Consider the following 18,362-nt stretch of genomic DNA (forward strand, 5'->3'; position numbering starts at 1 on the left):
ATTACACTATACATTGTATTTTAACATGCTAGCAGTGTGGGATTGGTAGCTGACAGATGTAAGTGCATTAAAATATTTGCTTTCCAATACAGTCTCTAAGTCTAGTGTCACTGGATGAATTCACATTTAATATTAATATATTAACATTAACACGAGAAATACATTTGGAGCGCTTAAATAGTTGATATATGTTTCCAGACTTTAAACTTGAAAATGCTTGTCTTGCTTATCAGCAACTGATACGTGTCCTTGTGTTTATACTATCCCAGTAAACATGTTTCTGACATATTCTGAATTTTAACGCTTTATAAACCTAGGCGCGAATAAACAGTGTTATTTTGATCAATGTGAAGAGACATCCAGGTTGCTGGGGGTGCTATGCACGCTTCCGCCATCGCACCTGCTGATTACGTCAAGTCCGCCGTTGCCTGGCAACGCTGCTTCGGCGTCGCAAGGCTGCTTGAAACGGAAGATGGAGGAGAACAGCAGAGAGCATCTCGACACTGGTGTGTAAAAATCAAACACACGTTTCACACAGAGTCACGATAGGGGTTTTTGTTCACGGACGCGCGCAGAAAGCTGCAGGCGTCCACGGAGCGCGATCACATTTAGCCGTTAGGTGCATGATGTGAGCATCTCGTGTTTGTAAACACAGTGACTGTTTGCTAGGGTTAGCTGAGCTGTTACGGTAATAAACGTCATCTGCGTGATGCTTTCTAATAATGAGGTTATATTATCAATAAACGTCTGTAAAAGATTATGTTTCGCTTAAGCTGCATACATGATGAAAAACAACACCACGTGCGTTTGTAGCCCAGCCTTTTTAAGGTGGACATTTCTAAGTACTGTGGCTGATGTTTTAGACCTGACCATTACCCTTATTTTAATAGTGTATAAAATATTCAATATCTATTATGCATGCTGAAAGAAGGCACATCTGACAGAAAACACACTGCCTAGAATATGAAAGATATATAAAAATGTTAGTCTATATGTAAAAGTGAAGTTCATGGCTGACGTGACTTGGTTTGTCCATTCAGTAACTACTACTGATATGGTTGTTTCTGTTAATTATTTTAAGTCATGATTAAAATGTTGTGTTGGGATTGTTGTCATTGTTGTGTGGCAATCCCACATTTAACACATACAAAACAATTGATATTTTTAATTAAAATGTGATTATTATTATTTTTTTGCTGAGTAACAGAAGTATTATAAAATATTTCAAAATATACACTAATATTTCTAGGGAACACTGATTAAATGTACAATATAGCACAAATGTACTGTAAGTCACTTAATATCTGCCAAATGCACAAATATGACTCGGTCTGTAAAAAAAAACCCAGCTAAAGTAATTGTTTGTGATTTACTGTTTTAATATAAAAATTGTTTGTGGCAGATAATGAAGCCGGGGGAGAGGAGGCATTAGTGGGGAATGTAAACAAACTGACGGTCACCCCTCCTGGATACCCCGGACCACCCAGAAAAGGACATCTCATCTTTGATGCCTGCTTTGAAAGTGGTGAGTGCACTTGAAGTGGTGTTCGTCATTTCACTCTGTTTAGCAGATAGCATTTTACGTTTTGTACTTTGTTTCGACTAAGACTTTGGTCTCTATATGACTACATCACAGAAAGTTTGTTTGAGAGAATTTTTTGGTATTTGAGGAAAGATTACAAACACAGAGAATTTTTTTATGTGTTCTGATCAGTGAGGAATCAAGAGATGTGTATTAAAGGAACAGTATGTAAGAAATTTTTATCAATTAATCATAAAATGGCACTAGACATTAAGAAATAATTTCATTTCAAAAACTTATATCACTGTCAACAGTGGTCCGGACAGAATAGTGTCATTTAAAAAGTGGAGTTGCAGCCCTCAACTGATGTTTATGTTGTCATGTTGTGTATTGGCCACCAGTTGGTACCAGTTTTAGCAACAAGTTTTGTGATTGCAGTACCAGTTTTGACCACAATCCTACATACTGTTCCTTTAAGTAGACGGGGCAATTTTTTATGTTGGCTGAAATGGTGGGCTGCTCAAATAAACAGAACAGTGTTGAAACGGTGCATAGACACTGTGTTTATATACTACCTGCAAATGGCTGGCATATAATTGTGTCTGCACTTTAGTCTGTGATACTGTAGAATGTATATTAAAGGGATAGTTCACCTCAAAATAAAAATTTGCTGTTTATTTACTCACCCTCAGGCCATCCGATACGCTGGTGACATAGTTTCTTCAGTAGAACAATAAAAAAGATATTTGGCAGAAACCGCAATGCTTTGTGATTCATATAATGCAAGTAAACAGTTTCCGCAACTTTGAGAGTTCAAAAAGTAGATATATTCAATACAAAAGTATTCCCATGAATCCTGGTGACATACTGACGTCTTGTGAGGCCAGTTAAATGTTTTTTGCAAGAAATTGAGCCTTATTTACAACCTCAAATGCAAAACATCTCTGTAGCATCAGTTTAACAGTAATATGTCACTCTATATACGCAATAATATTATTTATTTTAAATGTACAATTCCTTGTTTACCACAGTACTAAAAGAAATACTCCACTTTCATAAAAAAGAAATCCTGATAATTTACTCACCCCATGTCATCCGAGATGTTGATGTCTTTCTTTGTTAAGTCGAGAAGAAATTAGATTTTTTGAGAAAACATTCCAGGATTTTTCTCAATTTAATAGACTTTATTGGACCTCAACAGTTTATATTTTCAATGCAGTTTAACATTGCAGTTTCAACGCAGCTTCAAAGGGCTCTAAACAATCCCAAACGAGGCATAAGGGTCTTATCTAGCGAAACGATTGTTATTTTCGGCAAGAAAAATATGCACTTTTAAACCATAACTTTTCGGCTTGCACTAGCCGTGTGACACGTCAGCGCGAGTCGACCTCATGTATTACGTAATCACGTCAAAAGGTGACGTATGCGAAACTACCACCCCAGTGTTTACAAGTGTGGAGAAAGAGGACCGTTCCGACATTGTTGTATGTGGAATGATTCTAAATAATGTCTTATTTTAACATTTAACAATGGTGACGGTAATCAAACCCCCTAAAGTGAAAAGATGAGCTCTTGATGATAACTAAAACAACTGCAGTAGTGTAAATAAAGACAACAAACAGCAAAACAACACTTGTACAACAGTAGCAGTTAATTTATGCATGCTGCAATGCATGATGGGTAAAATATTAAAATCCAGAGATTTAAATAAGGTAAAATAAATTGATTCAGTTCAAAATTTCTTGTTGAATGAAAAAAATCATGCATTGAACTAAAGCACTTGAGTAATAACAGTTTAGTTAACAGTGCATAACAACACAGGCTTGTGATTGATATGTTCATGATCTAGTTAATATAACAGGTTATCAATTAAACAACACCTCAGCTGGTAATATGTCAACGTGACATTTAATTAAACCTTTAGAAAGACACAGCTATTGTCAGTTTATATGGTCAACAACTAGATAGTCCTTTGTTTCCTCTAGAAATAAGATACACCCTTTAATTCCCAAGAGAGCAATGGACGTCTATCATCAAACATGTTTGTACAAAAATCATCGCCAGCGTCTTTTGTTTAACCATACCATTTTGGCATATGGCAGCACAGAGAGACTATTGTCCGTGTGAGCGAGGCTTTTAATGGATAATTATCTCCCTTTTAAATGGAAAGGGGTAAAATTGGAGCGTTTCGTTTGAAAGTGACTGCTCTTGTCGGTGCACCTCGCGCTGAAAACTGTAATTAAAGCAAGTTATGATATTTTGAAGAATGCTTTGAGTAAATGGCCTTTGTTTGGCACTGAATGAATGAATGGTGATGTAATGAAAATAAAGTGCTTTTGCTGTGACAAGGTCAAGTGGGCAGCTGAGAGCAGCTTTGGGCCAGATTGACAGTGAATCAGGATGGCTGGAACAGGCACAATATCATTCTTTGCTGGGAGATTAGGTTCAGGGTCTCCAACAGATGAGTCTCAGCTTTCATATTCTTGACAGCCAACCAATTCGCGGGGACAGCGTTCGCCTGTGGCTAGGCTCCCTGTGGGGAGTTTTTTTTTATATAGATTTTTTAGTCTTGGAAATATTCTGTAATGGTAGCGTTTTTTTTAGTCGTACTAGTCTTTCTGGTCTTTACACATGATTGATTGTGAGTTTGGCTGTTAAAGGATTAGTCAATTTTCTTAAAAAAAATCCAGATAATTTACTCACCACCATGTCATCCAAAATGTTGATGTCTTTCTTTGTTCAGTCAAAAAGAAATTATGTTTTTTGAAGAAAACATTACAGGATTTTTCTCATTTTAATGGACCCCAACACTTAACAGTTTTTTTCAACTGAGTTTCTCTAAACGATCCCATACGAGGCATAAGGGTCTTATCTAGCAAAACGATTGTCATTTTTGACAAGAAAAATAAAAAATATGCACTTTTAAACCACAACTTCTCGTCTATCTCCTGTCCTGTGACGCGCCAGCACGACCTCATGGTATACATCATCACGTCAAGAGGTCACGAATGATGTATGCAAAACTACGCCCCAGTGTTTACAAGTGTGGAGAAAGAGGACCGTTATGACGTTGTTGTATGTTGAATGATACTAGTTTATGTCTTTGTGTCAGTTTATTGTTTAAAATGGTCTGCAAATGTGCTTTTCATATACGTAACACGTGACCTTTCCACGGCATTACGCAATTACGTGAGGTCACAGGACCGGAGATAGGCAAGAAGTTGTGGTTTAAAAGTGCATATTTTTTATTTTTCTTGTCAAAAATGACAATCGTTTTGCTAGATAAGACCCTTATGCCTCGCTTGGGATTGTTTAGCGTCCTTTGATACTGCAATTTTAAACTGTATTAAAACTGTTACGTGTTGGGGTCCATTAAAGTCCATTAAAATGAGAAAAATCCTGGAATGTTTTCCTTAAAAAACATCATTTCTTCTCGACTGAACAAAGAAACACATAAACATTTTGGATGACATGGTGGTGAGTAAATTATCTGGATTTTTTTTTTAAGAAATTGACTAATCCTTTAAAGGGATAGTTTACCCAAAAATCAAAATTTTATCATAGTTTTTTCATCCTCATGTTGTTCTAAACCTGTATAAATTTCTTTATTTTCTAAAGACCACAAAATAAGATATTTTGATAAATGATGGTCCGCATACAGCTGATTGTAACCATTGACTTCCATAGTAGGAAAAACAAATAAGATGGAATTTAATGGGTACCGTCAACTGTGTGCTTACCATCATTTATAAAAATATCTTCTTCGTCATTTATCACAATACTTCCATAATATTTGTTTTCCTACTATGGAAGTCAATGGTTACGGCTGCTGTGTGCATACCATCATTTATCAAAATATCTTCTTTTTTTGTTCATCAAATACAGGTTTAGAACAATGAGGGTAAGTGATGAAAGAATTTTCATTTTTGGATGACAACTATCCCTTTAAGATCAAAGGAAGCACTTACAAATCCTGTGTCTGAAACATAAGACGGTTTTGAATGAATTCCAAAGTGATCTGATCAGTGAAGTCAAGTCAATATGATTCAGAGCAACAGACTATAGAAAAACACAACAGTGCTCACAATTTGCTTTCGGAGCCGAGGCATCCATCATCATGGAGATGTTTATTGCTGGTATTGAGACAATGAATAAGCAATCACACACATGCTCAAACGTTGACGCTGCTGACGTTTCGTGACGCGTATAGTCGAGAGTGGGTGATGTTTTGCAGAGAAGGGCAGCAATAAAAAGACGTGGGATATTAACATAAAGTTACAGAGCCAATATAAATAAATAATCAGGATGTTTTATAAGTTTCTGCGTTTTCCCCTCTGACTGGCCCCCAGGACCCCAAGGCACTGATTAATGGACATCGAGCCACGAGACCAGGATCAGCTAACATATATGACATTACCCTCATGTCTCTAGCTCGGCAAATTCTCTGAATGATTTATGGAATAGATATTAATCTGCTTCCAGTAAATGCATTACCCAAGTTGGAAAATGGAGAGGAATTGATGTTACAGCGCTAATGTCAAATTAATGTCCTGTTGCTGTTTCAGCAAAACAACACTGCAGTGAAATGATGTTAACCACTTATACACTGACAAAAGGGAAGCGGCGCTTTCTTGGCAACACTCTTGCCTTTTGACGTAAGTGACTTTGAGAGCCGGAGCACCCGTGTCACGTGAAGGACTTCAGACCCAATGCTTCAGCAAAGTTTTTGAAATGAGGCTCCACCAATCATTAATCAAACGCTTTTCTCTTTATGTTGAAGAAGATGTGGAAATATAAAGGTTTGTGGTGATATGAGCTCATTTGTCAGAAAGCCACCTGTCAGCAGATGATAACTTTTCACCGTTTGGAGCCTTTTCTTTATTACATTAAAAGTCAGCACCTTCAAAATGGAATTGATATTTAATGTACAGTCAGAGGATAAAATGTCCTTGCGGTTGGCTCTTGGCATATATGAAAACAAAAAGTATAGATGGATTAAATACAGATAAAAAAACAAATTCAATTCAATTAAATTTTATTTATATAGCGCTTTTCACAATTGCTAATTGTTTCAAAGCAGCTTTACATTAATAGAAGCAGTAAAACGCACAGAAAATCGACAGATAGCATAACATAATACACAATAGCATAAGCAGCTAAATTTGCTGCGGCTATGAATCAACATTATAAGCGAGCGTATTACTAATTTGACGTATAGAATAGGGTTGAGCCAAAGAAGGCTGCCTCTCCAGGTTGAAAAACCCCCTAGGGGAAAAAAAGGGGACTTTTTTGCCGGGGAAAAAAAGTCCTAGGAGGGAAAAACCCTTGGGGTCTATGTTTAGACCATGAGTGCTTTGTTCCATAAAAAATAACTATGGCAAGATAAGTACCTTTACTAGACAAATTATGTGAATGCTTTGTTGAAGAGAAAAGTTTTAAGTCTAGATATAAAGTTATCGACTGTGTCTGATTCTCGAACATCGGTTGGTAAATCATTTCAGAGCTTAGGGGCTAAGTAGGAAAAGGATCTCCCACCTTTAGACACTTTTGATATTCTAGGGATAATCAAGTGACCAGAATTTTGCGACCATAGTGTGCTTGATGGATTGTATTCTGATAGTAATTCTCTAAGATATGAGGGTGCTAGGCCATTTATTAGTGATATTTTAAATTGTATGCAATGTTTAACTGGTAGCCAGTGTCAAGATGCCAGAATTGGGCTTATGTGGTCATACTTCTTAGATCGAGTAAGCACCCTTGCGGAAGCACCCTTGCAGAAAAAAGAGATTACAATACTTAGCATTACGCCAGTATTGTTATCTTCATTCATTTAGTTAATAACAGGTTTCAGCAATATTTTTACATATGTTTCACAAGTTCACATTAACATGTTATCAAATAGGAAAGCACTATTGCAAGTCGTGAACACGCTGTCACTGCCTACTGGAGCAATACGGTGAAACATGCCTTGCTCATGGGCACCTCAGATGCAACCTACCAGCTGTGAGACTCTAAACCAACGACCTTTGGGTTACAAGCACGAATCTTTAAAGGGACACTCCACTTTTTTGGAAACTATGCTCATTTTCCAGCTCCCCTAGGGTAAACACTTGATTTTTACCGTTTTGGAATCCATTTAGCCGATCTCCGGGTTTGGCGGTACCACTTTTAGCATAGCTTAGCATAATCCATTGAATCTGATTAGACCATTAGCATTGCGCTAAAAAAATAACCAAAGAGTTTCAATATTTTTTCCTATTTAAAACTTGACTCTTCGGTAGTTACATAGTGACTAAGACTGACGGAAAATTTAAAGTTGTGATTTTCTAGGCCGATATGGCTAGGAACTATACTCTCATTCTGGCGTAATAATCAAGGACTCTACCATGCTGCAGGAGGCGCAATGATATTTTGCAGCGCACTGAAAATAGTCCCCTTGGTAACTTTTAATAGCAGGGGACTATTTTCTGGCACTGCGTAATATTATTGTGCCTCTGGCAGCCATGGTATGGCAGGAAAGTCCTTGATTATTACGTCGGAATGAGAGTATAGTTCCTAGTCATATCGGCCTAGAAAATCACAACTTTATTTTCCATCAGTCTTAGGGGCTGATCACACCAAAAGCGTTTATGGCATTTGCAGGCGCCTTTTTTGAATGATATTCTATGGGCAGGGCACGTTTGCGTGCTGTTTATGCGCGCCGAGCGCCTTGCGGTTTTTTGCCACCTGCCGCGCAAGCGTTTTTGAAGGAGCGCTGAGAGCTTTCCATTGTCCAATTGAATAAGGGGAGAGGCGGGCCTTACGTTGTGGTGAGGGAAGTGTACAGTTGCTTTGAAGAACCGGACTTCACTCGCTCACTCTCTCCTGCATGTTTGTGCACCTCTCACCCTCAAACAAGGTCAGAGCAAGCATCCCCTTTTTAAAGTTTCTGCTAATATGACAGTTAACAGCAAAAGAGCGCTCACGCTTCAGTATTTTATTTACAAGACCGCCGCTTCACACTGCTCTTTTTTAAAAAAGGCAGTACGTTGCGCCTTACGTTTCCAAGCGTTTAAAGCGCTTTTGGTGTGAATAGCCCCTTAGTACACAATGTAACTACAGAAGAGTCTAGTTTTAAATAGGAAAAAATATCAAAACACTTTTTGTTTATTTTTGAGTGCGATGCTAATGGTCTAATCAGATTCAATGGATTATGCTAAGCTGTGCTAAAAGTGGTCCCGCTAGACCCTGAGTTTAGCTGAATCATTTCCAAAACGGTAAAAATCAAATGTTTAACTCTAGGGGAGCTGGAAAATGAGCATATTTTCCAAAAAAGGAAAGTCCCTTAACTATAAGGCCAAGACTGCCCCCTGTAAGTTGATAGGCTGGAGGAGGAATCCTGCATAGACTGTCATGGGACGGAGGTGAGGGACGTCTATATATACAGACCTCTTCGCGCTGATTGGTTGGATTACATGACCATGCTCCTTCCGGACTTTCCGGAGTTTAATAAAATTCATGTCTTGTAATGCGACTATGCATGTGTTTATATGTGCGTTAAAATTTTATACATTTAACGTGATCTCAATAAATGATCTCAGTCACATCATCTTCAGATTCAATACAACTATAAGCAAACATGTTTTATGCCAAGATCACTCAAATTCATTCCCTTTCCCAGAGAAATAGTTATATCTTTATCTTTTGACAGCTGTCAAGAATATATCAAAAAAGTGGAGCCAAAGAAATGGCTCTTATCTTTAGTATCCGCGTAATAAATTCTAATTGGTTAATTAAAACAGACCATGGATACGTAAACTGTTTACTGAAGGCATAAAACACTTAATTTACATTTAGATGAGATGTAACTCATTTTCTTGTCAGCCATATGCAGATTAGGTCAGTGGTATATCTTTTTAAGGCAGTTAGGCCTACAGGTTTATACTTCCTCTCTTTCTCTCTCTCTCTCTCTGTCTCTCTCTTTCTCTCTCTTTATAGAACTTATTAAAATAACCCCCATTATGCACAGTTTGATAGTTAAAAACATAATGAATATTTCCTGAAGGCGTCATTAAAACGGTATTGATGGCTCTATAGATATAGTTACGTTTGCCGCATTATGTAAATTGCATAGGATTCTGACGTTAAAAGAGCTTTAATGGTAATAATTAGCACTTTAGTCATGTAGTGTTTTCTGGATTGTTTAACGAATATTTTTTATGGTTAAAATATTTTTGTTAAATGTTTTGTATTTATGCTTGTGAAAGCTGACATTGATAGAATTGATAGAAAATGATGTTTGGCCACTGTGTAAAATTACTCAAATTTTGTACAATATAAATGATTAAATATTTAATTTATTCTTAACCTATTTGCAGTCAGTACATCTCGAAAATACCAAACTGCGCCTTGTCATTCATTAACTCGCACCCGCTCTTTCATTAGATGTTCTCACGTCATTTTCATAATTCATTTTGGGGGAAAATTATGTCAATAATGTTTCTCCGCATGCTGATGTTTTATCAGAGGACGTCTGTGTGATAAAACTTATTGACTGTAGCTGTTGATTAAATCTGGTGCCAGCTAGAGGCAGAGGAAGAGGTGTGTATAAGTGTGTGTTCATATATGTGTGTTTACATAATGATTCGATTCCTACCAAGGGCAGAATATAAACTACGCACCAATGACATTGCAGGATGTGCAGTAACCCCTAAGCATTTAACGGATTTGCATTGTGGATTTTAAATTATCCACTGTAATTGTAATAAAAGAAAAAAAGATTTAGTGAACAAAAGAAATGTGTTCATAGAGGGGACAAAGCCTCAGCCACACGATTGCTAATGAGGATAAACAGTAGGGAAAAATCTCTCCTTCATTTTCCACTGATGGAGCTTTAATTGTTTTGCTTTTCGTGTTGTAGACTTTTTCGTTTTTTTTCACCCGTTTTTATCTTGCCTGAAAAGTCCCCATGTCACACGTCACTCTAGCAGACTGCATCTACCGGATGAATGATTAAATTTAAAACCCTGAAAATACAAGAGGCAAATAAATGCAGAAAGATGAAGTACAAGTAGGCAAAATAGACGAAAAACATGTAAAGTATTTTTGTACTTCACATTAGGGCTGCGTAACCATTATTAGTTTTGGTTTACATAATATATGTGGGTGTACTACTGTGTATAATAATTATCTATATAAAAACTACACACACATGCATGTATAATTTAAAGAAAAAATTAATTATATATAAATATAAACATGTATATACACATGCAAATATTTCTTAAATATATACATGGGTGATTCTCACGAAATCCAGATTTAGATTTTTTTTTAAAAGCCCTTAAAGCCATATTTTTTTGCACATGTAAGATTAAGGTCTGAATTTATTATAACCATTATTTTTAGTGGATTTAAAAAAATATTTCCTATAGAATTTACATTTTTTAGATTATCATTATTAAAAATTATCATTACCGCAACATATTACATTAAATATATGCATTTACAAACTCATGTTTCGGAAATGAGAACTAAAAAGTTGTCTAGGTACTATGACAAACAAAATTTCAACTTTTATCTTGAGAGAAAAAAATAAGAACTGCTTACCTGGTACCATCTTGAGTGTCACAGTCAATTATGTCCCTTCCAACAACTTTTTTTGAAAATGTTAGTTCATTGAGGGCTTAAACAATGGTTGAAAATTGTTGCGGAGGATGAGAAAATTGGTTTTGGACACATTTATATTGCTTATTATTGTCTCTACATTTACTAATGATCACCACATGTTTCTTTACTGTAAATGTTTATAGTATAACAGGCACTGAAGCTTTTTATTTTTTAGATTTTTTAATTATAAATATTTCCATGTCAAACAACACAAATCCAGCTATGGACGTGTTGCGGTAATAAAAAAATTTTCCCCTTAATTGTGAAAACAAAAAACAATATTGGTTTGTATGATGTAATTTAAAATCATGTGCAAAATAGTACACGAAGAGATGTTTGTAACTGTATGCTTCTTATTTTGATACTCTTACTTTGCATTTACTTTTTTTTTTAATGTTTAATGACACCTCATAAGTCTAATTTTGCGAGAATCACCCACATGCATGTGGTTATGTGTGTGTATTTATACATAATCATTAGACACAGTACACCCACATATATTATGTAAACAAAAACTTTTATTCTGCAAACGATAAGGCGCGACTAATTGTTACGCAGCCCTACTTTACATGTACCCCAAATCAGGACATTCAGATCCTCATTGATTTAAAGTGGAAACTTTCTAGTGGCTGCAGGAGACAGCAGGACTTACAAAAAGGATAAATGCTACTTTAAAAAGTAAGATATTATAGATGTATTCCTGCTTTTTTTTAAAAAAATAGCATGAGTGAAAAAAACAAGTGGAAGGATATTCTTTGCTTAGCTTTTACAAGATGATGTTTTGCGCTTATTAAAGCCATGGCATGTTCCTGCTATGAAGGATTTCTGGCTGTCTGCTTTATTGTTTACTTTTACCAAGCATTGTACGTTTTTGAGGTTTTAAGGAGGATTGAATTGAGTACGGCTATTTTCTGAGAAAAACCTAGGGCAGATTTCTGATTTATTGTTTTTATCAAACGTTTTTTTCCACCATCTTGGTTGTAGATGCTAGCCAGCTTCCCCTTTGTCAATTTTGTAGCTTTATCACTTTCATTCCTCTAACTGATACTCGAGCCTGTGGTGTTATACAGCTCTGACCCTGAAGAAAATATCCTTGTGCTCAGAGACCGTGTGTGGACGGGGTTTCACGCTCTTACCCCTCCTAAACCACAAGGCCAACATCCTTCGTTCTTGAATTTTACTGTAACGCAATTCTACTTTTTGTGGGCCTACTTATATATCACTCACTCAATGCACAATGCCAAACTGCTGTAAAATTCAGTTTATAAACTGGTCGAGTCCAAACAGTTCTTTGTTACAAAGCATTGATTTATTTCTTACTGTTTTCCTGAAGTTCAGCTATATCTAGACTGTATCGATAATTTAAAGGATTATTCCACTTTCATTAACATAAAAATTAGATAGTTTACTCACCCCCATGTCATACAAGATGTTTATGTCTTTCTTTGTTCAGTAGAGAAGAAATTATGTTGTTTTGTGGCGAAAATGATGATCGTTTTGCTAGATAAGAACATTATGCCTTGGTTGGGATCGTTTAGAGCAGTGGTCTTCAACATGGTGCCCGTCCAGAGTCTGTGAGTTGCCCGCTAAAGCACATTCTATTAATTGCCTCACTTGTATTATTTATTTATTACATATTTTATTAGTTTGGCTCCTCCAAAAAAAAACGCTATTATGGGATCGCATGATTCAATGCATAATCAGCCAAAGTTCGCATATTTATGCAGCGACCGCATTTTTTAAAATACGCTGCACTTCCGCCGCATAAATTGCAGATTTCCACGCGCAAAATATGGGGGCTTGCATGATTTCATAATCCCCGCATTTTTGTAGCAAAAATTAATATATATCTTAGCAGAAAGCTGAAAAATGTTGCATTTACTTCACACAAGCGCAGTCATATCCCCTGTTGCCATGGGAACGTTATGAAGTGACGTAATTGCGCGACGTGAACATCAACGAAAAGCTGCAAAAGCTGCAAACGGTTTTTGCAAGTTCTTTGCAAGTTCCCTCAATTTCATTGCATAAAATTGCATAAATATCCCGCACATTCATCACATTTTTTAAGAAAACGTGCCTGCAAGATCAAAGATTTTTGCCCACAACAATCACAAAAAAAACTAGCGTTTTTCTGAAAGTACTGCCTTTTATTTGTGCTAACATTTTAAACAATGATAAAACATATCAACAAGTAAATAAAATAAAACCAACAAGTAAAACAAAAAAGTTAAGTAGACTACATCAAAAAAGTAGCCCTCCAGATTATTTTATCCATTGTGATAGCCCTTGCTCACAAAAAGGTTGGGGACCCCTGGGGACCCACTTTGAAGCTGCATTAAAACTGCAATTTTAAACTGCACTGAAACTGTAAACCGTTGAGGTCCACTAAAATCCACTATATGTAGAAAAATCCTGGAATGTTTTCCTAAAAAAAATCAAATTTTACTGAAGTGGAGTAATTTATTGGGATTTATGTATTTTCATTTTCTAAATATTAATTCTTCTTTGATTAAGAGTATTTGATACTGTTACAGTCTAAAAATTGGTTAATTTTGACCCAGAATGGGTAACTATTGGACAGAACACACCGCTGGGTTAAAATTGACTCAATCCTGAGTTGTTTTAACCCAACTGCTGGGTTATTATGCCCCATGGTTGCATAACAACAACCCAACAATTAGGTCATTTTTAACCCAGCATGTGTTATTTACCCATTATGGGTCAAAAATAACCCAGCCATTTTTAGAGTGTAGATACCAAAAATACTTAAAATACTGTTTACTTAAATTTTATCTTCAATTTTTGTGTAATTATTTCATTTAACTGCAAGACCTTTATATGTACATTAACGCATTTGCCATACAGTGCATTCAAGCTATAAATTTTAGTATTTTAGTATGTATTAAACCCATGTTTAACCCAAATTAAACCTAAGTTTGGGGTGCTAATGCAATGCTACATACAGAAACAATGTATTGACTTCCAATTTAAAATGAAATATCATACTTCCACCCCATGTAAATGATTTGTAACTGTAGTTTGAACTTTTAATGTTTGAATATTAAATCTTTAAAGTCTCATGCAAAGAGATGAACTGCAGCTGAACTATAATTCGAATTGGTCATCGCTCTTCCCACCAGATTACTGGCAGTCTCTCATAACAGAAGTGCACAGTGGTCCACTCACAGTCATGCTGTAATATTTACCCACCTTATAGAGTTCTCGCTTATAAAGTGTCTGCAATGTGAAACAAGCCTGGCAAGCGGATATCTAAAATGTGCACAAGCAAATGAAACCAGTGATAATCCTGCTTGACATTTCTGCCATAAGCCTTGAGTCCTGCAGCAATGAAACATCAGCTCATACAGCAGCGCTTATAGCTTGTTGATGGTTGTGATACTTGCATTGACATGGAGTGAAGTCATTTTAATAATGTTAGTCAACTAGACAATGCACAGATTATCCAAACAATTACCTTCCCAAATATATGTCTTTTGTTATACCTCATGGTTGGCAATATCATGTTAATCGTTGGTGTGTCCAAAGAGCCTTCCATGTTGTCAGATTTATAAAAAACAGAACAGCCTTTCCGTTTTTTTCCTAAAAGGGCAGAACTCTTGAAAGCGTACGATGGGAGGAGATTAAGAGTTATGAGTAAAGCACAGCTATATGTTTGTGTTGATTGCATTATATGCACTTATGCGGCGATTGCAAACAAAACACTTGAGATTAGATTTTGATATACTTACCCCTTGTGGTTCTGACTCTTGAACAACGGGGTCTTTTAACATTGGGACTGCTCCATTACTCAGTTGTAAACGATTGGCAAATCTGGCGTCGAAGTGGCCCTTGTTTGTAAAGCAATCGTCTCCGAAATGCAGGTACAAACATAAACCCATTCGCAATTATCTTGCTGTCCGAGAAAAACAAACAAACTACATCTACTGTTGTCTTAAGGGTAACAGGGTTACTTGAAAAGCTGAATAAGGTTTTCTTGTCCTTACTTCCAAAAACAAACTTCTTTCGTCTTGCCATTGTTGATTCTTGATATCTGTATAACAAAGTTATGCAGTGATGCTTGTGACTTCCAGAGGTGGACACTACTTGAGTATTTTAGTTACATTTTCCAAGCATCTGTGGATTTTTGTAAATTACCTACCATAAACATGTCAACAAGTATTTATTATTTGTAATAGACCCTTTTACAGCCCACGTGATCACATAATCTGCCCACGCATTTTGGCAACAATTCAACTTTATTTATAAAGCGCTTTTCACAATTAATAATTGTTTCAAAGCAGCTTTACATTAATAGAAGCAGGAAAAAACACAGAAAAATCTATAGATAGCATAACATAATACAGATAGCATAAGCAGCAGAATTGAATGCAGCTATGAAGCAACATTATAAGCGAGCGTATTACTAATGTAACGTATAGAAGAGGATGCTCGTTGGACAGGCATCAGCTGGGCATTATGTTGAAGGACGGATAGTAAATCAGGGATGTTCCGACCTTCACATTTACCGAAACTGGGTCTGTTTGTCTCATTGTCCTTGGAATCGAGGACGAAACAGGGAGAGAGAAACAAAATCCTATTAGCGTAGTGGCCGTTCACATGTAATGCAAGTGTGACACAGTGATGTGGTTTAAATCAGCTCGGTTCCAGACAAGCTAACTATTGCGGCATAAGTATATTACCCATAGTTGAAGATTTAGCAAATTTGTGGGCCCAGGGCGAATCTATGTATGGGGCCCCCTATCTGATCTTTAAAACAGTAACAGAAACTCATTTGACTAAGGCCAGAAGCCCCACTGTTGTCGTTAATACTAATGTATAGTGACAAACGGTTCTGTATGACATACTATTCTCAAGACCATGGGAAAACGCCAAAATCACAACCTGGCCATATATGCCAAATTAAGACTCAACCGTCTACTAATTCAAAGTTTCAACATATTTCTTAAGAATATTAATAAAATTTCTTAAGAAATAAAAACAGAAGTGGTGTTGTTCTCCAGTGGTTCTAACGTGTTAGCAACTCAGAAAGTTTATTTAAACGGTTTCCAAGCATCAAAATGTCTGTTTTTTGCGTTTGGTTGCACTAATATAATATACTAATATACGTATCAATGTATCTGGCCACTTTATATTTGGCCATCTGCTAACTTCTTCTATCCACTCCACTATAGTACACGGATCTGGTGCGCTGTGTTGAAAAAGTTGAAAAAGTTGATAAAGTCAATTTTTTAAAATAACTTTCTCTGTCTGTGTTGCTTCACTGCTTATTCTTGCCATACTTTGGTTGCCAAACTGCGTGCGCACACATTACCATGTCATCATTGTGTACAAACAGTAAAAGGGTGTATATGTGCTGCTAATGACTTCATTTGACCAATTTTAAAGAGCACCTATTGTCGGATTCACGATTTCAAATTACCGTTGGTGTGAAAGTGTGTAATAGTACATGTTAACGACATGCAAAAGGTACAAACCCCAAAGTAAATGATGACGCGAGTTATCGTCTCCAGCTTAAATCTCTTTACTACAACAAACACACGGATTGTAGGCAACAGTTTACTTTCTGGGATTGGTGATGTAGACAAGACCGACATTATCATAATTCCTCCCGCTTTGACTCACAGCCTGTAAGTTAACTCCTGTCAGCATTGCATTGTGAGCGAATCTTTCAAATATGGTAAGAAGCGTCACATTTCCGGCTGACGTCCTGTCAGAGGCCACTCACAACGTACAGATTAACTGGCCAATCAGGGACACAGAGCTTTTCAAATCCGTGCGTTTCAGGAAAAGAGTGAAATCTGGTTCTACAAAAATGTATGGTATTCAGCAAAATAATCATTGTATTATACCAGTGGTTCCCAAACTTTTTCAGCGGGTGGCCCCCCTTGTGTACGGTGCATTCCTTCGCGGCCCCCCAAAGAAAAATTGTGACAAAAACTCAACATTTTAATAAAAAAACATTAAATTATACAAAAAAGTAGTGCTTTTGGTTAGTAGCCTTATTTTTTTAGGTTTAATTACAAAGAATTCATGATAAATCAATGTATTTCATAAAATGTCATAAAACTGGGGCCCCCCTGGCACCATCTCGCGGCCCCCCTGTGGGCCCCGGCCCCCAGTTTGAAAACCACTGTATTATACCAAATATACAAAAATACATATTTTTTAAAACAATGAAATAGGTGCTCTTTAAAGGCAATTTTTCAAAATTTGATTTTGTGCACCCTCACATTCATGGCCAAATATCGTCCTGTCCTAACAAATTATTTATTTATTAAGCTTGTTTATTCAGCCTTCAGAAAATTACCCTTATGTGGTTCAGGGTCACAAGTACACCTTGTAATGCTCTGTAAGTCGCTTTGGATAAAAGTGTCTGCCGAATTCTAAAATGTAAAATCTCTTTTGTACTCTGAATAGTTTGCTAACCCACGTCCTCTTCGCCAAGATTAATCCAGAAGAATGAACGTGAAGTATGTGCCGTTACTAAACGTCCTGTTGGTTCAGTGATATCAAATTAGATGCGCCGAAGAACCGCATTTGAAAGCGTGCAACACGTTCTCACTTACAGCCACTCAGTTTAGAAACTAATCCCTGCCATGTGTTTAACTTGTGAACGTGACACATACTTCAATTAGCACCCTTCACATGCTCTCACCAGCACATTATTATGGGCGGTATGAAGACTAGCATAACACTCACAGGCTCAGCATTTTCTATTTTACAGTTATTAACAAGAGGTTAACTTCGAGCACAACTGCCTCTTTCAAGCAAATGGAATCTGTCCGGTTTTAGCCGGACGCTGACCCCTATTAGGAAAGACTTAAACAAATGGCGCGGGTGATAGCGCGGGTCATGCCGTATGTGTGCGTTGTTGTCAAGGAGCTCTTTAGCTTTTGCACTAGAGCTGTCGGAGCTAAGCCGCCACTCTTCTGTTGAGAGTGTTTAATATACTAGGTCAAGTGATCGAGTCAGCGTCACCATTGGCTCTGTTCCACTTTGTGTAGTAAAGCAAGTTTGTTTAAACCTTCCTATTTAACGCTTGAAAAATCCATTGTTTGTCGGTAAACCAGTAGCAAAGTTGGGAAATGTCGCAGCGAGCGGGGAATAGAGAATGTCTTGCAGGTGAAAATGACTACACGCAGAGCTGTGTTGCGATACATTGCCGCATGAA

The 18,362-nt window shown here is 36.8% G+C and overlaps 1 protein-coding gene across 2 annotated transcripts in view; it reads left to right on the plus strand.

The window, feature by feature from the left end:
* The first annotated feature begins 347 nt into the window (after positions 1 to 347).
* Positions 348 to 18,362, plus strand: part of agbl4 (AGBL carboxypeptidase 4) — a 524,893-nt gene continuing 506,878 nt past the window's right edge. For both annotated transcript variants that reach the window (XM_055168759.2, XM_055168758.2), the window contains exons 1-2: positions 348 to 506; positions 1,403 to 1,525. In XM_055168759.2, coding sequence (XP_055024734.1) covers positions 1,508 to 1,525 — 18 coding nt within the window. In that variant the 5' untranslated portion in view covers positions 348 to 506; positions 1,403 to 1,507. The remainder of the gene's footprint in view (positions 507 to 1,402; positions 1,526 to 18,362) is intronic.

The sequence above is a fragment of the Misgurnus anguillicaudatus genome, chromosome 5 (assembly GCF_027580225.2).
Source record: "Misgurnus anguillicaudatus chromosome 5, ASM2758022v2, whole genome shotgun sequence".
Lineage (NCBI taxonomy): Eukaryota > Metazoa > Chordata > Actinopteri > Cypriniformes > Cobitidae > Misgurnus > Misgurnus anguillicaudatus.